Below are 23,697 nucleotides of genomic sequence, written 5' to 3'. Positions count from 1 at the left end.
CATGCAGTCATGCAGGGCATCATGCACTCCCCCACAGTCCACAACCATCGCCTAGCTACACATTTAATTCCCTTTACTAATCTTCAATAATAATACAAAGTTATACAGTAATCACATCCAAAGCAGATGTACTCTCATCATTCTCTTCACTCCTTCACATTGCCAAAAACAGCCGCAACCAAGTTCTTCAACTCGGCGGTGGCCTCTTCACCTTCACCCTCGTGGGTTTCTCCTTGAACTGGTTGTTCAGACTCGGCCTCGTGCCTGGCCTGGTCACGGAACAAGTTGGTGATTAGCTCATCGTAATTGTCATGAGAAGTAGCCTCTTGCTGAGAATCCGACTGCGAATCCGCCAGCTTGTGGGCATCTCCCTGCTTATCAGCCTCGATAAGCTCAGGCTCAATATTGGAATCTTCCTTTTGCTCAATCCGCTTCATCTTGGACTTGGCTACATCGCTCTTGAGCATCTTTGGTCTGCGCGTGGCTGACCGCCTGCTGTTTTTCTCATCACGCTCAAGATCTCCAGTAACCGTCACCAGAAACTCTGGAAGAGGAAGGTTGTACCGAAGATAGAAAACTTTCCAGTTACGAGCCTTATCCTTGAGTTGAAGCGCAGTCCGATTCTTGAGGGCCTCGCTGAGAGTTCCACCAGGACCATAAAGCGACAGAATCGCAGACCATTGCGTTCCACACGCTTTGATGCCCTCACGAAGAGCGTTTTCTTCCTCTTTGGACCAGGCCATCCTACCAGACCCATTGCGAGATCGTATGGGCCTTCCCGTGGTGGCATACTGGTAGTTGCGGATATCAGAGGGAAGAAACTCGTCCGAGGTGGTTTGGATTGGCGCCGGCGCATCTCTGGAAACGGAAACAGTCGAAGACGCAGCTCTTGGACGTTTCACGCCGTTACTGGAATGCGAATCGGCCGATCTCTTGGAGTGTCTGTAAGACTCCAACGGCGAAGCAGGCAATGTGCTTGTGTAGATTCCCCTAGCCTCAGAGCCCCAAATCAAAAACCCAACATTTTTGCTGACATAGTCCAGAATATCGGCCAAAAATTTCAGCCATTCGTATCTGTGGAGCAGCGATTCGTCGTTGGCCGCCTGCATCAGATGTGATTTGCGCGACTCGCACTTTTGCAGAAACACCAGCTCGGCCGGAGTGAACATCGTCGCATTGCGAACGATTGGATGGGCTTGGAAATCAAACTGCGGCTCTCTTCTGCGTATCAAAGTCTCATCCAGATTCGAGGGGAAAAGATCATCAACTATCTCCTCCTTGGACCTATCGCCAAGCTCGATGGCAGAGATGAACGCCTGAGTTTTCAGATCCAAAAACAAAATGGCTTGTTGCTTAAGCAACTTACTAGGAACCATAGAGGTCGAAGGGCCTGCTCCCGTGTTGGAAACGCCAAAACTCGTCTGGTTGGACATGGTCTGCGCCGGGTCTAGGCCCTGGGGAGGACAGAACACATCCAAAAACGCCTCGTTAAGGAAGAAAAAACCCATATCCACCATACCAAGCGTTGCGTTCAAGAATGTGGCCAAATTGACCTTTCTAAGCGTGCTTTCAATGGACTGTTCTTTTCCACGCAAGAAGGACGGAGCATGGGAACCGTACTTCCACAGCCCATAGGTAACGTTTTCGACGGTGAAAAATGGACTGTCTTCGGAGTTATACACTCTCTTGGTCACCTCAAATAGTTCCACAAGATTGGAAAACGCGATTGAGTCCAAAGAATCGCGATTGGAAACGATCTCCATGATAGTTTCATATGGCGTCTGAGTGATGGTCCGCAGAATCTGCGTGGCCAGATTGTCCAACACTGGAATCGTATTTATCAATAACTGGGCGTTCATAGGGATGTCCGCTGGGGAAGTAATGTTCAGCGGCAATGCGGCCAGTTGGGGGTTAGAATTCTCGTTTTTCGCGCTTAGAGAAGACGCCAGACTGGAGGAGTCACTCATCAGCCTTCGGTATTGGTCCAGTGCTGAAGGCCCTGTTTTCAACAATTCAGACCCTTCGGGTATCACCAAGCTACCGTAGCGATCATTTTCGGAACTTGTTTCGGCCGTTTCCTCTTGCGGCTGCTGCTGCGGCTGGCCCGAGGCCTCGTTATCCTCCTTCAGAATTTCTGAGATTTCCTTCTCGATGTTGTTCGCATCGAACGGGCGGGTGTCCACGCTTTCGGTACTAAAAACGGGATCCACAGGATCCACAGAATCCAGAGACATGACACAGCAAGCGATAATCTGATTGAGAGGAAGAAAAGAAGAGAAAAGAGTAAGATAGAGGTGTGTTTACTGCAAGGACAGGAAGCCAAATTTTCGCCGCTTAGTCATATATTAGATAATCCAAACACTGTGCGGCTCAATTGTAATTTTTGTGATAGCGAATAAGGATTACTGCAAGTCGGATTTCAAAGACGAAATACGGGTAGAATATACCGTGATTGAAAGCATTTCTGATGAAATTGCTTCTGTGTGCAATTTGAGAGTTGTAGGGTGTTGTGGTGTTTTTCAAGTGTGTTGACATTGTTACATAGTCCGAGTGATTTAGGACATGCGAATACTCTTGAAATAGCTTAGAATCAAGGAAAATACAGTATAGGCCAAATAAAGACAGAGTTGAAATGTATTCGCGGTGTATGGGCGTTTTTGGCGTAGTGACGGTGTTGTTGATATTTTGGTTATATTTTGGTTACGCGCCAGAGCGCGGTCAGACCAATTGCGCGCTGCGAACCCGCAACTTCGTACCACACAATCAATCCGCGATGGCTCTGAAATCATGGCGCATGCATACCTCAGCGCAAATTCCTCTGTCCCGATTTTAGCAATAATAGTCCATCATGCCAACATCTGAACCTATACATTCGGCGCTTAAAATCCAATTACTACTTCACCGACCACCTCTACTCTCTCCCCAAAAACAATATACTGCACACCAGAATTATAAAATCAAACTGCTCCTCTTACTTCTCTTTAGGCCGCAATTTTTGTAACCTCTCAAACTTCGTAGACGCCTCAGATTCGATCTGTCAAAAGGTAGTTCCAAACTCAAACCCTGTTTGTTTTGATTTTGAAGAAACGAAAACAACGGCGTCGCGCCCCTCTCTCCTTCTTGTTCTTTTCTCTTTCTTCAGAACATAATCTGTTTAAACCAACAAATTCTGTTCAATCCAATCCCCTTTTATTACAATGGCTCCAAAGGTTAAAGCATCTGCTCCGGTTGAGAAGAAGTCCTACAAAGGTAAGTGTTGATGAAGCAAATATCTGGTTTTTACGAAACAGATACCCACAAGAAGTTTTTGCAGCCATTTTCGATTTCCTGGCCTATACTAACTTCATTAGACCTGATCACCGCAGCTATCACCACTTTGAAGGAGAGAAATGGCTCTAGGTAAGTTGTTTTAATTTGTCGTTGATGTTGTTGCAGCAGGGAGGTTAGGATATGACAATGCCAAAATGCACTATTTTTCATCGACATTACTGCTTCGCCTTAATTGCCCATACTAACCCCGTTATAGTCGTCAGGCCATCAAGAAGTACATCTTGGCAAACTCCAAGGCTGCCACGAACTTTGACTCCCAGTTCAACCTCGCGTTGAGACGTGGTGTTGTCGCCGGCTACTTTGTCCAACCAAAGGGTGCATCCGGCCCAGTCAAGTTGAACAAGGTTCCATCCAAGCCAGCCCCAAAGAAGGTTGTTGCCAAGAAGGAGGCCCCAAAGAAGGTGGCTAAGCCAGCTGCCAAGCCCACCCCAAAGAAGGTGGTCAAGGCTGCTCCAAAGAAGGCCGCCCCTAAGAAGGTGGTCAAGAAGACTGTCCCTAAGAAGGCTGTCCCTACGAAGGCTGCACCAAAGAAGGCTGCACCAAAGAAAGCCGCCCCCAAGAAGGCTGCTCCTAAGAAGGTCGCTCCAAAGAAGGAGACCAAGCCAGCTGCTAAGCCAGTGAAGAAGGCTGCTCCAAAGAAGGTCGTTTCCAAGGTGACGAAGCCTGCTCCAAAGAAGGTTGTGAAGAAGGTGGTGAAGAAGGCCAAGAAATGAGACGTGCTTTAGCAATCTCTTTATGACTTGTCCTCTGTACACTAGTGAATGTTTTCTTTGTTAATCTTTTTTCTACTTTTTTCCGCGACTCAAGCTGAATTTTTCTTTTGGGTCTGAAGTGAGACCTACTTTCACTTCTTCTTTTGCCCCGTTTGTTCCTAGCGCCATTGTACTTTTACCGTCTCTACCACCGAGCGTGTATTTTATAGTCTAATTTTTGCTTGAATGGGACCGTAGACACCGGAATTTTGGCATCTTGCTCTTGTTAAACACCATTTCGCTGACCTATCACAATTTACTTGTCAAAATACAATCTCTAGTTTTTTCAACATACCAGCCCGCGAATACGCTATCATTTTGACGATTTTGACCGTTCAAATCATTTTTATTTACAGATAACCGGTCCAGATCGTAAAGGTCGTCCCGGGCCAAAATCCCAACAAAAAGTCAGCCAGCGCACGACCAGCACACACTCCTCCGTACTTTGACCTCCCAGAGTCTCCAACTTATCCCTGAGTTGATACAACCAGTCCCACTTTCCTCTCCCTTTTTGCTTTCCACTTCCCACAGGGGACTGTTATCTGCTACTTCTACTGCCAGTGTGCAATTGCTAGAACATGGACAGTTTTCGCCGTCTGCAAAAGGCATACGCCTATGACGACCCTCTGGCACATGTCAGGGTTCCATTGGTAGACGAATATCTGATGCCATTGGTCCACGGAAGGCTACAAAATCATATTCACGAGCTGGTTTCCACCGTCATCTTGTACCAGATTGTTTTCGTGCTTGCCAGGCTATATCTGCGGTTTTTGAACCCAAGTTTGAATAAGACGATCTCGCCGAAGACGCGTGTCGACTTTTCGATCCGCATCGTATCTATGTTTCAGAGTATCGTCATTCTATTAGCAATTATGCCCTTGTTCTGCAATGAGCACCTCGCGCAGCATCGCGTGTTTGCTGTGTCACCATATGCCGGAATGGTTTCCGCTGCAGCCGCGGGGTACTTTGTATGGGACTCGCTGATCTCCCTCGCTTACGTTCGTCTCTTTGGAATCGGATATCTCATCCACGGAGTTGTTTCCTCGGCCATGTTTTTAATTGGAGCCTCTGGGTATATTCACTTCTACGCGCCACACTTCTTGCTGTTCGAACTGTCTACTCCTTTCCTCAATGTGCGCTGGTTCGCTCTCAAGTTCCCCGATAGGTTTGGACCTCGTATTGCGCTCGTCAACAACGCTATCCTGATCCTGATCTTCTTCTTTGTGCGGATCGCTTGGGGCTGGTACTATGCTGCACGTCTAGGTATGGACTTTTATTCAGTGAGAAACGACCCACGCTCGAACACTCTGTTTTCACTCACCATCTTCTCGGGCAATGTGGTGCTGGATGTCCTCAATGTCTATTGGTTCAGCAAGATGCTGACTGTGGCGATAACCACACTGAAGAAGATGTTCAAAAAGGATGTTGACGAAACAAAGTTGAAGTTGATTTGAGGATGACAGTCCAATCCGATATCTATGCTTAGTTCCTCGAATAACTACGTTTTAGAGAGCATGATGAGCTCGGCGAGGCAACTATCTTACACCGATATACTCAAATAGAATTTCTCGCAGATTCTGTCATATACACTATAGAATATGCGTCACTCTGGTGAATTTGGCTTGCTTCTAATAACTTCGCTCATGATCTACCACCGTAATCCCCACTAGTCCAAAAACCACCTGTTATCACTCGAAAGCCTCTCCAACTCTGCTCGTAGGAACCCAGTTACGTCACTGGGAAATTTCATCAATTAGGCTCATAAATTAGTCTCACAGCAGTACAACCAAGTACTTTGCCTCGCTAGCCTCACACTTGCAAGCTCCTTTTTCTCGAAACCTTTGCTTTAGTTTGAGTCAATTCAACACATGCTTATACTCCACATACGCGTCCTTCGCAAGATACTCTTTTGCACTCGCTATGTCAAGATTAATATCCTCAATCAACGCCTCTAGCGTGGTATATGACAGTTCTGGGCGAACATACCCCAAGACCACGAAGCTGATTTTCGCTCCATAGAAGTTCTTCGGAAACTTGTGCAAAATATGCAGTTCAGCGGCCTTCTCTTTGTTCTTGAAGAACGGATTCCACCCAATAGACATCACCATGGGTAAGACCACATCTGCGTCCTGGCCTTGAACCAATCCTTCGCCATTGCTGAATTCAACTTCAGTTGTCCCATCTTTGCGCAATTCCGTGTGAGCAGGTTCATCTGCTCTGAGAACCTTGCACCAACCAAAATACACACCGGTATCCAGGATTCTCAGCGCTTCAGCGGGTATGTCTTCAACCGGCACATTCGCTGTAGGGATCCCGATTGACGACGATCCTCTGCCAAAACCAGCTACAACTCGCGTGTTCGGCACAACAACCGGATACGGTGCCACCGGCACCTCGGGAATTTGTGGTCTGCTCATGAGAAATAAAACGGGATGAGGAGGAGAAGGTGGTGTATGTATGACTTTTGAGCGCTTAACGAGGGGCTTTCGGGCGCTTAGGAATATTACAACCGCCAGAAGTGCGGCGCTAAACTTGATCACGCACATTCCATATACAATCTTTGATGTCAATGCTCTATCGTTATTACTATAATACACAACTCTCTATTCGTAAGCGTCCATTGGCTTAAAGCTTTTGCACTTGCCAGTGCTGGCGAGCTCTTCCTTTTGGAGCACCAGGCGCGCGGCACCGGGATATCTTCTGTCTGCCACGCTAGCCACCCACTCGGTTGTCATTAACTCGAGGATTTTATTAGCTTGTTTGCCATATGCCATCACAAACTCTGCAGCAGAGGCATCCCACCAGTCATTTGCAATCACAAAGTGCGTGTTTTGCAACAAATTCAGCGGCAGATTCAACATTCTGGAAACCAGTCTCCATCCATGCGATATCGGGAAGGGATGCTTTGCTCCCTGGGCCTGTGGAACTATACTAGGATCCAGTCTTAGTCTAGTCATTGCAGAAAATAACGTGCAAATACCACCCACCCGCTCATTGTACTTGGTTTCAGCCTCCCACCGCTGATCCGAAGACCGTTTCCATCCCATACGAATCCGGCCTTCGTCTGTGTCTATGTCACAGGTATACCCAATAACATACGGGCATTTCTTGACAAATCGTGCCATAAGGAAGTACCGGAATTCTGGAAAAACAATGGTCAGATGTAATGCCAGCATTCCCAAAGGCAACGACGCTCCAGGCGAAACAGTGACCTCAGTCTCAGCTTGCGATACAATCGCCTTTGCCATGAAATTGAGGATCCACTTAAACACCAAGATGTTATTTTTGGTCTGCTCAACGAGAGCCACGATCTCACTGGTGATCTTTCGCAGCTGAGGCAAGGTATGGGTCAATTGGCCAAACTTAGGGTTGATCTTGCGCTTGTGCTGATTCACCAGTTTTTTCAAATCTTTGTCCTTATTCATTGCCTCAACAACATCAGCTTTTATATCCAAGATATCCTGTTTATACTGAACAAATTCAGCCGAAATGGCCTCGAAATTGTATGACGACTTCTTGGACTCGGCCTCCTTCTTAGCAGCCTCCATTCGTAGGCGTTTTTCCTCCTCTTTTCTCACAAGTTCCTGAGCCTGATGTTCCTGCATTTCTTTCTCTTTTTGGGCCTTTTCAGCTTCTTCCTGAGCCTTCTTGGCAGCCCTCTCTTCTTCTTCTTTCCGTAGTCTCTCCTGTTCTTTTCTTTCCAACTCCTCCTCTTTCCTCCTGGCCTCTTCCTCTTGCCTCTTTTTCTCCTCCTCGCACCTTTTGGCTTCCTCAGCTTCACGCCTGAGCTTCTCTGCCCTCTCTTCTCGAACCCGTCTTCTCTCAGCCAGTATGGACTCAATCTTCCCCAACCGACTGTCCATCCGAACACGGATATCGAATGCAATCTTGGCCTCACGGGCTTTATGTGAAGAGTTTGGTTCACCTTCATTCTTGTCACCAGACTCTTCAGAATCAACTGTGAACTGAGCTCCCACGAAACCAGCTTTATCCTCTCGCACTCTACTGTTTGCCGGCCCAGATGTTCTATGTGCCGATGTTGGAGTGAAGGAATCATGAGACTCAGGGGACTTTAGCTCTGAAGCAGCCTTATAATGCTCCCCCAATCCCAGCTCTTCCATAGCCATTTCTAGCTGTTTTGAAACGGACACAGAGACCACATCTTTCTCCTCATCGTCAGTCTCGTAACTTGTGTCCGAATAGCCGTCTTGGAAAGGGTCGTCACTGTGCTGAAATGAAGGGTCCAGATCAGGCACGAACCTCATGACTGCAATCGTAAAAAGTAAAACCGTACGCTTGTTATGAGGTTTGTCCAGTGTCTAATGGCTTACTGAGGTGAGTGTTTACGATGAAGAAGCGTGTAGTCGTGAGACCGGCCAAGCGTAAATATGATCACTTGAAAAGTCGGCCATCTCGAAAGACCAAGAATATTTCATTGAACCATGGAAAGGATTAGGTACTACAAATCAGCTTGTTTTCAGTCAAATAATGCTTGGTTATCGCTCATTCTCGACCTCGTCGGTTTCCCTAAAGGTGGGATGTGCCATGGTCAAGCCTGTGCACCACCGTGTTAAAGTGATCAAGAAGCTGCTATCGCCCAGGTTTCCCGAGCTCAAGCTCTCGCCAACGGATCCCAGATCGCCAAAGTTCAGACCAGAAATCACACACCAGGACAGAGTCCAGGAACACATTCACAATACACTGAGATCCGATTTGATGCTGATCAATTACATTCACGGTGAGAAGCCTGCTGAAGGTCTCAAGCGCAGACAGTGGGACTTCACATCTCCATACCACATCAACCGTCCAGCAAGGCCCCCAAAGGGCGAAAAGGTACCAACACCAACAATTATGCCTCAGAGCTGGAAGAACGTTCCTGGAATCGAGAAGGTGGTAGTGCACTCGTTCGTGGCCAACTGTACCTCTGACCCAAAGCTGAACATCGGGGTCAGTTTGCAACTGCAACAGATAACAGGCGTCAAACCTCAATCCGTTTATGCTAAAACCAATTTGCCATCATTTGGATTACGTAAAGGAGTCAAGATGGGTGCTAAGGTTGAACTCACTGGAAGAGACGCTTCGCAGTTTTTGTCGACTCTAACGGAACTGGTGCTTCCACGCATCACAACGTTTGAGGGTATCTCCAACAGAGCTGGAAGCAGATACGGAACGGTTTCTTTTGGTTTGAAACCCGAGGATGTTCTTTACTTCCCAGAGATCTACTACAATCAGGACGCATGGGCCAAGCGTTTTGGAATGGACATTACCATACACACCACTGCACAGCTGGATCGTGAGGCCAGACAACTGTTGAGTGGACTTGGATTGCCTTTTGTCGGTACTGAAAGGGAGCCTAAACTTACTAGGTAAAGTTGAGGTGAATACTGTATATAGTGAAAAATAGAGAGGATTCCTGAATAGTGGAACGAGCACACGACCATGAAAATGTAGAAGACACGACCTTGTTTATGAGACCAAGACGCGACGCGATTTCTAATTAACTAGGGTATCTCTCCTGTTTATTCTCAAAAATGAGTGTACGAAGTGGATCAGATACTTTGAATGAGGAGCTCAAACACCTACAACTACTGAACTCCGGATTCGACGCTTTACTGCACACAGTGTCGAAAATAAGGAGCGACCTAAGACAGACGGCAGAGACAGCCAATGCTTCGCACGAGCTATTGGACTGCTGGTCGATGATTATTTCACAGGACAAATCTGTAACAGATTATTTGAATGATCCCGAATGGTATGGAGCTTCGCGCTGGAAGACTGTACAGGAAGAGGTGACGCAGGATCTTGAATCTGAAAGGCGGGCTTTGGAGCACGAACGGGCAAGACTACTAAAGGCCAACGAAGAGAAGAAAACGTTAGAAGCGGCCAAAGCGAGGAGGATTCGTGATAGAGAGGCTAGATTGTATGGGAAGAAAAGATGAAGATGTGGCGAGAGACAGGGAGATGAGAAGAAGGAAAATTGTTAGAGGACATAGCAAACGAGGTCAAGAGAAGAGTTAATTCTGCACTTCGAAGAGAGATATATGTGAATGGGAATTTATGTTCGTTAATTTTAATGAACAATCGGGCGTTTTGGTTAATTTTTGCGAGTGATATCACACTCAGCTCTGTCAGTTACTGATGTTCGGCCTCTACCAGCTGTTAATGCATAGTGCCAACTCTCCTGGTAACGTTGATTGATATTTGAAAAACTAGCACTAAGTGAATAGCGCTATCTGTTATCACTTGTAGTTAGTTCCAAGTAGCCAACTAATTGGAATTTCTACCTGTAGTGAGCCCTCTGACCTCTCCCCTTCTCCAACACTCTCTACATTGTTCTACAAACGTTTAACGAATTCAGCAGATAAATATAACAACGATATACCAAAACCAATAATGGCATTTGCACTTCAAAACTATTCCGGCCTATTGCCTATTTCACGATCTTACAGATCAAATCACCGGCATCAACACTGTCATTTTCCTTAACAGGCACTTCGCCCACCTTACCGGCAACAGAGGCAGAAATCACCATCTCCATCTTCATGGCGGAAAGAACACACACTGGGTCTCCCTTCTTGACCTCGGTACCTGGGTGGACCCTGACTTCGATGACGACACCGGCCATTGGGGCTCCAACCTCGTTGGGGTTGTGTGCGTCTGCTTTTGGTCTGGTGATAGTCTCAATAGCAGCCGTCTTGTCCTCAACAGTCACCTTACGCATCTCACCGTTAAGCTCGAAGTAAACTTCACGGGTACCGGTGCTGAGAGACAGATCACCAACGGCCATCACCTTGATGATAAGGGTCTTACCCTTCTCAATCTCCACGGCAATCTCCTCGTTCAGCTTTGGAGCGGCAAGGAAGAAACGGGTAGGCAGAACCGACAGGTCACCGTACTTTTCCTTGATCTTGCGGAAAGCCTCGTACACCTTAGGATACATATTGTAGGAAGCCACATCGCATTCAGTGATCTTGTTGAAACGCGAAGAAAGCTCCTCACGGATAGCAGGAAGGTCGAAAGGCTTGAGCTCAAGACCAGGTCTTTTCGTGAGCTTTCTTCTCTTTCCACTGATGATGTTGGTTCTCAAAGGCTCTGGGAATCCTCCGTACGGAGTACCCATCAAACCTTCAAAGAAGTCCAACACCGAGTCTGGGAAGTCAAGTTCAGAAGCGAGCCTGTTAACATCCTCGCTGGTTAGCTTGTTGGAAACCATGAACTGGGCAAGATCTCCAACAACCTTCGAGGTTGGGGTCACCTTGACGATGTCACCACACAACATGTTGGCCTCCTCGTATGCGCGCTTGGTCTCAAGCCACTTCTCTCCGAGACCAACCTGTTGCGCCTGGAAGATCAAGTTGGTAAGCTGACCACCAGGGATTTCGTGTTGGTAAACCTCTGGGTCTGGACCCTTGAGATCTGCCTCGAAACACGAGTACAACAGTCTCATTTCAGCCCAGTACGAGTCCAATTCGCGGGCATTGCGCTCATGGATTGCCACATCGATTTCCCCATCAACAGCGGCGATGAACGCACTCATCGAAGGTTGCGACGTCAATCCGGACAAGGAGTTGAGAGCACAGTCCACAACATCGGCACCGGCCTTAGCACATGCAACCATAGACGAAACACCAGTTCCGGCAGAGTCATGGGTGTGCACATGGATTGGCAACGAAGGGTACTTCTTGCGGATGGAAGAAATCAAAAGCGTGGCTGCAGAAGGCTTCAAAGTACCAGCCATATCCTTGATTCCAAGAAAGTGGGTACCCATTTCGACGATCTTGTCAACCATCTCGAGATAGTACGCCAGGTTGTACTTCTTTCCCCGCTTGAGCATGTCACCGGAGTAACACACAGTGGCTTCAATGACACCACCAGCCTTTCTAACAGCCTCGACACCAACGCGGAGCTGCTCAAGATCATTGAGAGCATCGAACACACGGAAAATATCGACACCAGCATCTTTCGCCTGTTTGACAAAGTGGTCAATTGCGTTGTCTGGCAAAGAAGAGTAAGCAACACCGTTTGCTCCTCTCAACAACATTTGGAATGGGATGTTGGGGACGAGCTTACGAAGCTTGCGGAGTCTATCCCATGGGTCCTCGTGCAAGAACCTCATGGAAACATCAAAAGTCGCACCACCCCAGCACTCAAGGGCAAAGGCATACTTCAGTGCGTGAGCAGTGGCTGGGGCAATGTTAGCGAGATCAATCGTTCTAACTCTGGTGGCCAGCAGAGACTGGTGGGCGTCTCTCCACGTAGTGTCCATGATGAGAGTTCCGTCAAAAGCACGAATTTGTCTGGCAAATGCTTCAGGGCCTTCCTCCAAAAGGTAAGACCTCCATCCTTCGGTTGGTGGCTCTGAGTAGTCGCACTCCCACCCGTTGATGTCGTGGATGACAGGGATGTCAGCCTCTTTTGTGATTTTGGGCACACCGACCTGGCCTTTGATGGAAGAACCGTTGACACAGAGATCAGCAAGATAGGCAAGCAACTTCTGGGCTCTGTTCTGGGAAGTGACCATCTCAAACAAGGAAGGTGTGTCGTCAATAAAGGTGGTCCAACAGTCACCTGCCATGAAAGTTGGATGGGTCAGCAAAGCCAGCAAAAAGGGGATGTTTGTCTTGACACCTCTGATTCTGAATTCAACCAAGGCACGAATCATCTTGCGACGGGTAATCTCATAAGTAGAACCCGAGGTAGAACACTTGACAAGCATGGAGTCGTAGTGTGGAGAGATGATCGCTCCCGCGAAACCGTTTCCACCATCAAGTCTGACACCATTTCCACCAGATGATCTGTAAACTTCGATCTTTCCAGTATCTGGTTGAAAGTTCTTAGAAGGATCCTCGGTGGTAATACGGCACTGGATGGCAAACCCACGAGTAGTGATCTTGTCCTGAAGCAAACCAAGTTGCTCCAGACTGGCACCAGCAGCAATCTGGATCTGAGCAGCTACAATGTCCACACCGGTGATTTCCTCAGTGATTGTGTGTTCAACCTGAATACGGGGGTTGATCTCAATGAAGTAGTGTCTGTTTTGGTTATCAACCAAAAACTCAGCAGTACCAGCGTTCTTGTAGTTGGCAGAAGATGCCAGTTTCACAGCATCGGTAAGAATGGCATCTCTAACAGACTGAGGAAGCGTCTTGGCGGGCGCAATCTCAACGACCTTTTGGTGTCTTCTTTGAACCGAACAGTCACGCTCAAACAAATGGACACAGTTTCCGTAACCATCGGCCAAAAGTTGAACTTCAATGTGCTTAGGCCTGTCCAAGAAACGCTCAATGAAACAAGTTCCATTTCCAAAAGAAGTCTTTGCCTCGGATGTGGCTCTGTTGAATGCATCGGCAATGTCGTCACCCTCTCTAACAACACGCATACCACGTCCTCCACCACCAAACGCAGCCTTGATGATCACAGGGTAACCGTACTCTGCCACGAAAGCCTCGGCCTCAGCAGTGGTTTCAATTGGACCTGGAGTTCCGGGAACAACAGGAACGTTGTTGGCAATGGCAAGGTTTCTTGCAGAGACCTTGTCTCCGACGGCATCAATCACCGTGTGTGAAGGTCCGATCCAGATCATTCCAGCCTCCTCAACCTTGCGGGCAAATTCAGAGTTTTCGGACAAAAAGCCGTAACCAGGGTGAATCATATTAACGCCATGCTCCTTGGCAATACTGATGATCTCGTCGATTTGCAAATAGGCCTGAACTGGCGAAAACTGTCCGCGCTTGCCGATGACATATGCCTCGTCAGCCTTCAACCTGTGCATGGAAAGCCTGTCCTCATGCGAGTAAATAGCAACAGTCTGCATCGACAATTCATGGGCAGAACGGAAGATTCTGATTGGAATCTCTCCTCTGTTTGCAACGAGGATCTTGTTGTTCGACCCGAGCACCAGAGAGTTGTCTCTCAAGCTCTGGAGCGACGAATCTGCCATTTTGTATTAGGAATTCACTAAGTGTAGCTAGTCTATCGCGCACCACAGCAGAGCAAAAAACGACGAAATCCGGGGGAAATTGGCCTGTTTAAAGGAAAAAGAGGAAACAAGGGAGAGTTTAAAAAGAGGGAAAAGTGTTGCAGATGGACGTCCCCGGGGTGTGATTATCGTTGGCGCACGACTCGAAATACCGGTGACTCTGCGATTGGTGAACGCATGCAAGACTCGAGCTGATGTGGTATTTTTTTATTTTTAGGTGAATGGATGCAGAATCTTGATTATCGAGGTTGTGATCCTGCAATGAACCCAAAATGGAGCTTCAATTCGATCGGTGTATGGTACTTTAGGAAGACTATGGAAGACCCCATGTGTTATCATCGTCACTTCCCCGGGTTCTCTGTGGAAGGCTATAATGCTGCATAGGCTTCAAGGCAAAAAGCTGATGGGGACGGAAGTGGGGCTTCTTTTTGTGAAAAACTCAAATATCTGCTTCTATGATCATGTATTTTCTCTGATTGAGGCCCAGATCCGTCAAAATTTGCTATTGGTGGCTGATGGATCATTCTCTTGCAATCCCCGTTAGTCATTCCCCTTGCAAAATTTTTCTTCTTGTCTTCTGATAGCGGTTGGTGTCCCTGTTTTGGAGGGCGAATTGGAACCGCCCCATACCAAATGCCCAAAAGCAGTTGCATATCCACGGGGATACACCGAAAGGTCGTGGACAGACACAGATGCGCCAGCGGTGACGACCTGAAAGCCGCCTGACTCACAGTTTACGCAGATGATTGGCCCGAGCATGGTCTGCGGTAACGAGTTCAGGCCTGGGATATTCTAGAGATAGATCGTGTTCTAGTGACGTACGTGCATGAATAACTAAACTGTTGTCGGGTCCGCATGCTTCAGCCGGGATTCGGAAGACAGATCGAGAACCCCGGGATCGCGGTCTATTAATCACCCGTCGTGGAATCCGGGGTAATACAGTTACGCCTGCACCAGTAGATGGGTTGGGGAATGTAATTGACGTCAGGTGAACAAAACTGCCCATCCTTTGTGACAGCAACCAGTGGTGGATACCCTGGTGGCGGTTGTGGTAGTGGGTAGACTCATAATGCAGCGTTGTGATGGTTGAAGCTATTCTGTAGTATCTGGTATAGGCGTTGACGACTTAGTGTGCTCACTAGCGCTAATCATTGCACTGTATACAGTCCCTACTACCAACCAGAACTAGCCATATCGCATAATTATTACCATCAATATGCGAAAATTATTTGCACTTCAAGACATCTTCCGATTTTGCAGTTCATTCGTAGCATTGCTAGCAATTATCATAATGGTGCAACCAGGAGCGCTGCAAGTACCAGTTTTGTTCGTAGTCCTATTGCTATTGATAATCCCGAAATTATTACCATCACTTCAAACACTAGTATTCACTGACCAGTTTAAGGTCATACTATCTTGCATAATTCAGATCTTGCTACTATCCTATCTCAGTATCCTTCTCACCTTTATCACAGGTAGTGCTATCTGCATTATCATATGCATTAATAGCAGCAGGGCTCTGTAACGCGAGACCAGCCTTTGTGCCCAGCATTGATACCATCATTTCATCACTAGTAGAAAACGCCATATTGACTGATTTTATAGACTGAAACCTCTATGGAGATTCCAGTATATCGCTGTAGACCGGATTGATGCATCTACAGTTGTCCGCCTTACTGATAGGGTGTCCCACACCAAGTAGCTGACTAAGATATCCTAGTTTACACCATTTGAAATGGCCCGGGACTCTTTGGGGTTTCAGCTACAAATAAGACGTAAAGTTTCCTCGAAGTTAGCTTCCAAAAATTAACACAGTATCATTGTAAAATGAAAGACACCGTTAAAGGAAGCACCGTTATAATTATCGGAGCCAGCTCCGGCATTGGGAGAGGAGTAGCTGAGGCTGTTCTGACTAAGGATCCAGCACATCTTGTGGTTGTTTCTCTGAACCCAGAGAAGAATGCTAGAGTCGTTGCTGAATTGAGTGAATTGGCACCAAAGACCAAAATCTCAGGTGTTCTGTATGATCTCACTGATGACTTCATCCACGGCCAGGCTATCGTGGATCTGCTCGCTAAGATCGGTGTAACAAAGGTTAACCATCTGGTTTATACTGCAACTGATCCAATCCATTTAACATCAGTGGTTGATGCAGATATCATTGAAGCTACTGCGAGAGCATCCCGTCGTGTATTCGGTCCTTTGAGATGGATCCAGGCCCTGTTCAAGTACGATCTCATGGCCAAGGACTATACCAGTTCTGTCACTCTAGCCTCTGGAACTGCTTTGCATAGACCACCAAAGGATTGGACTTTTATTGCTGCTGGTGGAGGAAGTGCTGCTGTTGTCGTGCGTGCTCTGGCAGCCGAATTCGCGCCCGTGAGATTCAATTTGGTCACCCCTGGTCTGGTTCGCACAGAGCTTTGGGGAGAAAACATTGCCATTTGTGAAACTTTAGGCGCAAAGTTGCCATTGAAGCATTGTGCTTTGCCAGATGAAATCGCCCATATCTTCCTTGCTTTGATTGAAAATACGTATATCACTGGCTCCGAGGTAATCATTGATGGCGGTGCACTTCTTGATGGTTCTGATCATGGTATTAAACCTTAGATGACGATGTATGGTGCAACTTTATGTATTTGGCTACGTATATTATTCCTGATACGGGCTTATCAGTGCAATTCAACTGCTGAAATTAAGCTTTTCAACGCCCGATTTTGAGAGGGATTCACGCTGAGGTCTTTTTGGTATGATTGTTTTTCAATAACTTATCTTCACCAATTAAATAATTGGAAAAACATAATATCAGGAGAAAAGACGCGTAAGGGCCATTTTAACAGTGGTACGGTACATATCAATTCGGATCGCGGGGATCAATCTCCATGTTACCTTCGTCACCGGTAGTGGTATCTGCATTACCATATGCATTACTAGCTGCAGGTCCATCTGCGTTGTTGGCTCCAGTGTAACGCCACACTAACCCCCAGATCACCAGTACAAAACGCTTACAAATCTACCAGATATAAGTTCACTGGCACGATGACCACCACACTTTTGATAAAATCACCGACAGAAGTCCGATAATACCCTGAAATTAGTCTTACTGTATCAATTTGATTACTCAATGTTCATTCAGACCACTTGTTATTGGCATGCACACGATTTCCATTGCATTTACCCGCGCCGCACGGTATGCCTCCAGACTTTGATTCATAACTCCTAATGCCTAACTCCTAATCCCGAATTTAGTCCGGATTTAATCCGGAGTTGCCCCAATTCAACTATAAATAGGATGTAATTTTGTTTAATTTTGTTGAACTTCGTTGCCAAGACACAGCACACACCTAAAATGAAAGATACAGTTAAAGGAAGCACCGTTATAATTATCGGAGCCAGCTCCGGCATTGGGAGAGGAGTCGCTGAGGCTGTTCTGGCTAAGGATCCAGCACATCTTGTAGTTGTTTCTCTGAACCCAGAGAAGAATGCTAGAGTCGTTGCTGAATTGAGTGAATTGGCGCCAAAGACCAAAATCTCAGGTGTTCTGTATGATCTCACTGATGACTCCATCCACGGTCAGGCTATCGTGGATCTCCTCGCTAAGGTGGGTGTAACAAAGGTTAACCATCTGGCTTATACTGCGACTGATCCACTCTATAAGACGTCAGTGGTTGATGCAGACATCATTGAAGCTACTGCGAGAGCATCCCGTCGTGTATTCGGTCCTTTGAGATGGATCCAGGCCCTGTTCAAGTACGATCTCATGACCAAGGACTATACCAGTTCTGTCACCCTCACATCTGGTTCTGGGGTACACAGACCACCAGCAGGCTGGACTTTTATTGCTGCAGGTGGAGGAAGTGCTGCTGTTGTCGTGCGTGCTCTGGCAGCCGAATTCGCGCCCGTGAGATTCAATTTGGTCACCCCTGGTCTGGTTCGCACTGAGCTTTGGGGAGCAAACACTTCCCGTTTTGAAGCTTTGGGTCCGAAGCTACCATTACAGCATTATGCTTTGCCAGATGAGGTTGCTCACATGTACCTTGCACTAATTGAAAACACGTTTATCACCGGTTCTGAGATACTCATTGATGGGGGTGGACTTCTTGATGGTAAATTGATGTGAGAGCAGATTTTGAAGATCCTCTTTTGGGCGACAAGACGTTAGTATATATGTTTATATGAATATTACTAGTTGATAACTCATCAGTTGTGCGTGTGCTTCGAACTGTCCATCGTAGAGGTTATGCGTGTAGCAGTTGTATCGCTACCTGCAATCCAGTTTTCCACTTCGTCAGTTCTACATTCAGCCTCATATTTACCACCTAGATTATTTTTGGCGCCTACTGCTCACCCACGTCTCACTGTTTATTCCTTTTCCAAAATAAACATCCTACAGGCTCATATCATCCCACCATCCACTGCCCGTTTTTCTTTATTCTGCGCGTCACGTAGATGCGGCGCGAAATTGTTTAAGGCACATCGTATTCTCTGTCGATCTGAAGACACTCGCGCAACTAATCTTCATCACAATCTCCTCTCCCATCATGTTTCACCTGGCAAAAGGACTATACGAGTCGTGGAACAAGAAAGGACGTAAGTGATTTCTTTGAATTTTGCCATAGTTTCCAGATCAAATCACGCTAATATGGCACCTATTCCACGTCAGCATTGTACTGACATTCTCAGAGTACTCCGTACTGATCCTCGGACTTGACAATGCGGGAAAGACTACGTTTCTCGAAAAACTAAAATCGATATATACGCCGAATGCCAAGACCATCCCAATTAATCGCATATTGCCAACGGTGGGCCAGAACGTTGGAACCATACCTATGGATGCTCACACCACACTGAAATTTTGGGATGTTGGCGGCCAGGAGACATTGCGCGAGCTATGGACCGAATATTATGCCACAGCTCATGGTATCATATTTGTAATCGATTCAACAGACAAGGACCGGCTCGTGGAATGCCAACGGGTGTTAAGCCAGGTGGTGACCAACGAGCTTATCGAGGGTATTCCAGTGCTGATGCTGGCCAATAAGCAGGATATCCCAGATAAGCTCGAGGTGGAAGATATCAAAGAGATATTTAACGTTATTGCTGAGCATCTTAGCGCGCGAGATAGCCGTGTGTTGCCGATAAGTGCGATTACGGGTGATGGAGTCAAGGAAGCGATAGAGTGGTTGGGCATAAGACTTTCCAGAAATAAGACCAATAGGCCTCCGATCTATAAGTGAGGAGAAAAAATGTTGGAAATGGAAAGTGCCCACATTGTATAAAAGATTCAGTTTTACATCTGCAAAAAGCACTCGACAGAAGGTGTAAGTGGTTTGGAAAGTTTCAGACGCAAAGAACGTAATCTACATGTCAAGCACTTTACACTGAAACACAATGAAAAACAAACAAAAGCGTTCAAAAACATTCAAAAGATCCCAAAAGGAGCAAATATTGCTGAATGTTCTACCCGATTTTGCCGCGTTCTATCTCAAGACGCATATAAAAGTACTGGCCACACCAATCTCATCACTCCATTCCCCCGAACCCTGCATTTGGGCGGTTAACCCTCGCCTCTTCTCCACTCCATTTATTTCAATACCGAGCACTTAACACACTATGTCACAACCTGCAAATGTCTCACAAATACTCAGCAAATACTCACCATGTGACGTTTCGGATGGAATGGCCAAGCACGGGCTAGACGGGTCCCTGCCGAACCTACTCCAGTACTCGGGACCCGCCGCAACGGTTGCAGGACCAGCCTACACCGTGGAATTTGCTCTCTTTGACGACCCGCGGCCGGAAGTCCAGTACATTGACTCTGTTCAGAAAGGCTCTGTTCTTTGCATTGGTCTCGACAAACGACTTCAAGTTTCACATGCCCCGTATACTCTGGTTAACAATGCGTTATATGGAGGTCTCATGTCAACCAGGGCCCGCTATCTGGGCGCCGTGGGAACGGTTGTTTTCGGTCGAATCAGGGATGTGAAAGAACACAGAGAGCTTGAGTACCCGGTGTTTGCTTACGGAACTGGTACGGCGGCTCCAAGACCTGCTGTAAAACCCGTGGCATTAAATAAACCTTTAGAGGTGTATGTGGATGGATTTCCATCAGGCGCCTATGCGACGATCTCACCAGGAGATACCATTATCGCCGATGAAAACGGGGTGGTGAGACTTCCAGCAAGTCTACCACAGTCTACAGTTGATCAGATTCTGGATTATATTCCTAGACGAGTTCGCGCAGACGAATTGGTTGCACAGGACATTCTAGCGGGTGTTGGAGCGATAAGCGCCCAAAAAGATAGGCGCAAAGGGCTGTAAAGCTGGAGATGTGCTGTAAGGTTCGAAAATACGCCAACAGTTGGGCTTACGGGCACAATTGAGAAGCGTTTTGGTATACCCAATCATACGACCATTAAGAACAATACTCTATTCGATATACGCAGTAATGACGCGTTGGTTATAGGCGTTACGAGCGGCTGAACTACTTCCTCGGGTCGTGTACCTACGACTATTGGTTCAAGCAAAGCAAGGTCACTCGTTCAAGGCAGAATGAAACTTGTCAAATGGGCAGTAAATACGGATATAATAGGAAAGAATTTACTTGGGAGAACTCAGCTACTTCAATATTCACTTTTTTACCAGCAGTCGTTGACTAAGACGCCACTTTTCCATTTTGGTCGTGCCCGGCTAAATCTCAACTGAATCTGCTCAGCGGCGGTAAGATTTGAGTCTCTTGTTCATCTCCATGACATGAGATCTCTCCAAACATCCCCACATAGACTGAAATGGTGGTCGATTCAACATATTATGATTTGCTGGGAATATCGGCAACAGCCACCGAGCTTGAGATAAAAAAAGCTTACCGCAAAAAGGCTATACAACACCACCCTGACAAAAACAAGGATGACCCTACGGCGGCAGACCGCTTTAAGGAGATCGCAGAGGCATATCAAGTGCTGAGCGATAAAGAGCTTAGAGGCAGATATGATAAGTACGGAAAGGAGCAGGCGATACCGAAGGAAGGGTTTGAAGATCCGAGCGAGTTCTTCGGGATGATCTTTGGAGGCAGTGCTTTTGCTGACTATATAGGTGAACTGACTCTTTTGAAGGATCTCAGCAAGACGTACGAGATGCAAGCTGATGATGAGGAGACAGCTCCTGAGTCTGCGAAGGCTGGTGAGAGTTCAAATCCGGGAAACTCAACCGAGGGAGCCAAGACGTCAAACTTTTCTGAAGAGTCACACGAGACTACACACGTGGAACAGACGGCTTCGACCTTCACAACCAGCAGACCGGGTCTGACCATTGCTGCAGGTGATGGAACTGAATGTGGGCCTCAAATGACTGAAGAAGACCGCAAGAAAGCCATCGACCTTGAAAGAAAGAAGAAGAAAGAAGAGGAGATCGCCCAGTATGAAGAAGAGTGCAGAATCAAGAAGGAAGAAATGGTGGCCGAGCTGTCACAAAAACTCATCAGTCGGATTTCCCTATGGACAGAAACCGATAAAGCAAATGATGTTACCAAATCGTTCACCGAGAAGCTACGGTACGAGGCAGAAGTACTAAAGATGGAGTCTTTTGGGCTTGAGATTTTACACACCATCGGGTCGATATACCGCTCCAAGGCTAAAACTTTCCTTAATAAGCAGAAGTTCTTGGGAATCTCTGGATTTTTCTCGTCGATAAAAGAGAAAGGCGGAGTTGTGATGGACACTTTCAGGACGATCTCTACTGCGTTGGATGCCCAGAGCACGATGAATGAGTTGTCTAAGATGCAGGAACGTAAAGAAACTGCTGCGAAGCTGGAGCTCGAACGTGAAGAGAAGGAGAGGATCAAGGCCGAGAAGATTGCTCGCGGGGAACCGGTAGAAGAGGAAGAACCAGTTGAGGACGCCGTTAAGGAAGAGCCCAAAAAGGAAGAAGAGCCCATTCCCACGGACGAGGATATCGCCGAAATGGAGAAGAGACTTCTGGGAAAGGTGCTGGCGGCTGCTTGGAAGGGCTCTCAGTTTGAGATTTCTGGAACTGTGAGAGGAGCGTGTGACTCAGTTCTTTACGATAAGTCTGTTTCGTTGGAGAAACGCATAGAGAGGGCTCGGGCCTTGATCATGATTGGTGATATCTTCTTGGGAACGGAAAGGTCCTCCGGAGAGCAAGAAGAGGCTCGGATCTTTGAGGAGTTAGTGGCAGAGGCTTCCGAAAAAAGGGCAAGAAAGTGAACGTGAAGATGAGGATGAAGTTTTAAAACCGATTGAGGTCGTTTCATTGAGTGAGTGAGGTCTCAGATTTAGTGAAGTTTAAAATCTGGAGAAAGTTCCAGACAGAGGAAGCCCGAACTAAGTGTCCCTTTAGATAAGTCGGCTTCACAAATTCCTTGTGGCTGCAGCCTAATCATTTATATCCACCCCTACACTCAATTAATACTAATAACGATGCATTTGACCCAATTCTATATACATGATCTACGCAGCAGAGTAGTACGTCTTGCGGAGATCGACAACCTTCTTTCCTCTTCTAGAAGCAATCTCCTCCAGACTCACCTGTTTGGTCAACGCATCGAAAGCTGCCTTCGCCACGTTCATTTTGTTCCTGGACCTGTAGACGTTTCCTCCAAGATCCTTGATTCCAGCACACTGGCAGATCGCGAAGACCACAGGGTTGACTCTCAACCCAGAACCTGGAGGAGCAGAGCGCAACTTGACGATACTCGATCCGAGCTTGGACTCGACAGCTCCATAGATCGTACGGTTCTCGAGTCTTTCCACCTTTTGCATGTTCTTAATGGCAGACCACCTGGCCTTGAGCACTGCAGATTCGATTTTCTCGAGGTCTCTGCCTTCTCCAATCCCAACCATTCCGTTCTTGTTTCCCACAACACCAATGGCATAATAAGATCCGATCTTTCCGTTACCTGTCTGGTTGCTGACGAATTTTATCTGCAGCACACGGAAGTGCAAGTCCTTGACCGAGTTGGGGTCCAGACCAAACTTCAAGTATAGATTCATAGCCAATGTCGATAAGGGATCCTCTGACAAGTTCTCCAAAATCAGGCCTTCCTGGGGCATGCTCCTTTGTGGATAAAGAGGCTTTTCGTAGTCAATAAGCTCTTGTTGCAACTTCTCATCTGGCACTTTGTCCCAGAATTCATCGTACTTGCTCAAATCGTCCAGGTATTTTGGTGCAAACTCAATGGTGTTTGGCTTTTTGCTCTTCCACTGCTCGGGACTGACGGTCGATTCGGCAATTTTGATTGACTCCAGCAGTTCAGGCGAATAAAACTGTGATAGATACTTGAGGTGATCCTGCTTTGTCTCGTCCGGAACCGGCCCAGCCTTGTCGGCCAAACACCTCACACCTGCAAATGGCTTAAACGCCACATGATGCAGGCGAGGCGTTAGAGCTCTCCTGAGTATTATAGACGCCATGTTGTGTGGTTGTTGAAAGGTTTCGGCCAAGACGCACTTACTATCTAGAGGTCGTCGAAAAAGACCCGAAAAACACAAAGACGTGCGCTGAGTGAAATATTACCATCGGTGCTCCTAACCAGATCTTGGGAAATGCACGATACTGGCTGTATGCCACGCTGAAGAGCAACAGAAAGGGGTCGCGGATTGGTCAATAGGTCTGGTATTT

The 23,697-nt window shown here is 47.0% G+C and overlaps 14 protein-coding genes across 14 annotated transcripts; 9 read left to right on the top strand and 5 right to left on the bottom strand.

The window, feature by feature from the left end:
• Positions 1–146: 146 nt before the first annotated feature.
• On the bottom strand, positions 147–2,234 carry KUCA_T00004251001 (uncharacterized protein; the record flags this gene model as incomplete). The annotated part of the gene is made up of 1 exon (XM_022600966.1): positions 147–2,234. One exon carries the CDS (start codon positions 2,232–2,234, stop codon positions 147–149), a length of 2,088 nt encoding a protein of 695 aa, XP_022460259.1.
• A 1,025-nt stretch (positions 2,235–3,259) lies between these two features.
• KUCA_T00004250001 (uncharacterized protein) lies at positions 3,260–4,043 on the top strand (the record flags this gene model as incomplete). The annotated part of the gene is made up of 2 exons (XM_022600965.1): positions 3,260–3,399; positions 3,527–4,043. The coding sequence occupies 2 exons, from the start codon at positions 3,260–3,262 to the stop codon at positions 4,041–4,043; spliced, it is 657 nt and encodes a 218-aa protein (XP_022460258.1).
• A 617-nt stretch (positions 4,044–4,660) lies between these two features.
• Positions 4,661–5,536, top strand: KUCA_T00004249001 (uncharacterized protein; the record flags this gene model as incomplete). The annotated part of the gene is made up of 1 exon (XM_022600964.1): positions 4,661–5,536. The coding sequence occupies one exon, from the start codon at positions 4,661–4,663 to the stop codon at positions 5,534–5,536; it is 876 nt and encodes a 291-aa protein (XP_022460257.1).
• A 402-nt stretch (positions 5,537–5,938) lies between these two features.
• Positions 5,939–6,499, bottom strand: KUCA_T00004248001 (uncharacterized protein; the record flags this gene model as incomplete). Its single annotated transcript, XM_022600962.1, has 1 exon — positions 5,939–6,499. One exon carries the CDS (start codon positions 6,497–6,499, stop codon positions 5,939–5,941), a length of 561 nt encoding a protein of 186 aa, XP_022460256.1.
• Positions 6,500–6,685: 186 nt separating this feature from the next.
• Positions 6,686–8,347, bottom strand: KUCA_T00004247001 (uncharacterized protein; the record flags this gene model as incomplete). Its single annotated transcript, XM_022600961.1, has 1 exon — positions 6,686–8,347. One exon carries the CDS (start codon positions 8,345–8,347, stop codon positions 6,686–6,688), a length of 1,662 nt encoding a protein of 553 aa, XP_022460255.1.
• A 223-nt stretch (positions 8,348–8,570) lies between these two features.
• Positions 8,571–9,452, top strand: KUCA_T00004246001 (uncharacterized protein; the record flags this gene model as incomplete). The annotated part of the gene is made up of 1 exon (XM_022600960.1): positions 8,571–9,452. The coding sequence occupies one exon, from the start codon at positions 8,571–8,573 to the stop codon at positions 9,450–9,452; it is 882 nt and encodes a 293-aa protein (XP_022460254.1).
• A 161-nt stretch (positions 9,453–9,613) lies between these two features.
• KUCA_T00004245001 (uncharacterized protein) lies at positions 9,614–10,021 on the top strand (the record flags this gene model as incomplete). Its single annotated transcript, XM_022600959.1, has 1 exon — positions 9,614–10,021. The coding sequence occupies one exon, from the start codon at positions 9,614–9,616 to the stop codon at positions 10,019–10,021; it is 408 nt and encodes a 135-aa protein (XP_022460253.1).
• Positions 10,022–10,512: 491 nt separating this feature from the next.
• Positions 10,513–14,022, bottom strand: KUCA_T00004244001 (uncharacterized protein; the record flags this gene model as incomplete). The annotated part of the gene is made up of 1 exon (XM_022600958.1): positions 10,513–14,022. The coding sequence occupies one exon, from the start codon at positions 14,020–14,022 to the stop codon at positions 10,513–10,515; it is 3,510 nt and encodes a 1,169-aa protein (XP_022460252.1).
• Positions 14,023–15,888: 1,866 nt separating this feature from the next.
• Positions 15,889–16,671, top strand: KUCA_T00004243001 (uncharacterized protein; the record flags this gene model as incomplete). The annotated part of the gene is made up of 1 exon (XM_022600957.1): positions 15,889–16,671. One exon carries the CDS (start codon positions 15,889–15,891, stop codon positions 16,669–16,671), a length of 783 nt encoding a protein of 260 aa, XP_022460251.1.
• Positions 16,672–17,410: 739 nt separating this feature from the next.
• KUCA_T00004242001 (uncharacterized protein) lies at positions 17,411–18,181 on the top strand (the record flags this gene model as incomplete). The annotated part of the gene is made up of 1 exon (XM_022600956.1): positions 17,411–18,181. One exon carries the CDS (start codon positions 17,411–17,413, stop codon positions 18,179–18,181), a length of 771 nt encoding a protein of 256 aa, XP_022460250.1.
• A 421-nt stretch (positions 18,182–18,602) lies between these two features.
• Positions 18,603–19,298, top strand: KUCA_T00004241001 (uncharacterized protein; the record flags this gene model as incomplete). Its single annotated transcript, XM_022600955.1, has 2 exons — positions 18,603–18,651; positions 18,745–19,298. The coding sequence occupies 2 exons, from the start codon at positions 18,603–18,605 to the stop codon at positions 19,296–19,298; spliced, it is 603 nt and encodes a 200-aa protein (XP_022460249.1).
• Positions 19,299–19,674: 376 nt separating this feature from the next.
• On the top strand, positions 19,675–20,382 carry KUCA_T00004240001 (uncharacterized protein; the record flags this gene model as incomplete). Its single annotated transcript, XM_022600954.1, has 1 exon — positions 19,675–20,382. One exon carries the CDS (start codon positions 19,675–19,677, stop codon positions 20,380–20,382), a length of 708 nt encoding a protein of 235 aa, XP_022460248.1.
• Positions 20,383–20,849: 467 nt separating this feature from the next.
• Positions 20,850–22,283, top strand: KUCA_T00004239001 (uncharacterized protein; the record flags this gene model as incomplete). Its single annotated transcript, XM_022600953.1, has 1 exon — positions 20,850–22,283. One exon carries the CDS (start codon positions 20,850–20,852, stop codon positions 22,281–22,283), a length of 1,434 nt encoding a protein of 477 aa, XP_022460247.1.
• Positions 22,284–22,526: 243 nt separating this feature from the next.
• Positions 22,527–23,489, bottom strand: KUCA_T00004238001 (uncharacterized protein; the record flags this gene model as incomplete). The annotated part of the gene is made up of 1 exon (XM_022600951.1): positions 22,527–23,489. One exon carries the CDS (start codon positions 23,487–23,489, stop codon positions 22,527–22,529), a length of 963 nt encoding a protein of 320 aa, XP_022460246.1.
• Positions 23,490–23,697: the final 208 nt, after the last annotated feature.

The sequence above is a fragment of the Kuraishia capsulata genome, genomic scaffold (assembly GCF_000576695.1).
Source record: "Kuraishia capsulata CBS 1993 genomic scaffold, Kuraishia_capsulata_scaffold_5, whole genome shotgun sequence".
Taxonomy (NCBI): domain Eukaryota; kingdom Fungi; phylum Ascomycota; class Pichiomycetes; order Pichiales; family Pichiaceae; genus Kuraishia; species Kuraishia capsulata.
The sequence above is the reverse complement of the archived record's forward strand: the minus strand, read 5'-3'. Positions and strand labels throughout refer to the sequence as shown.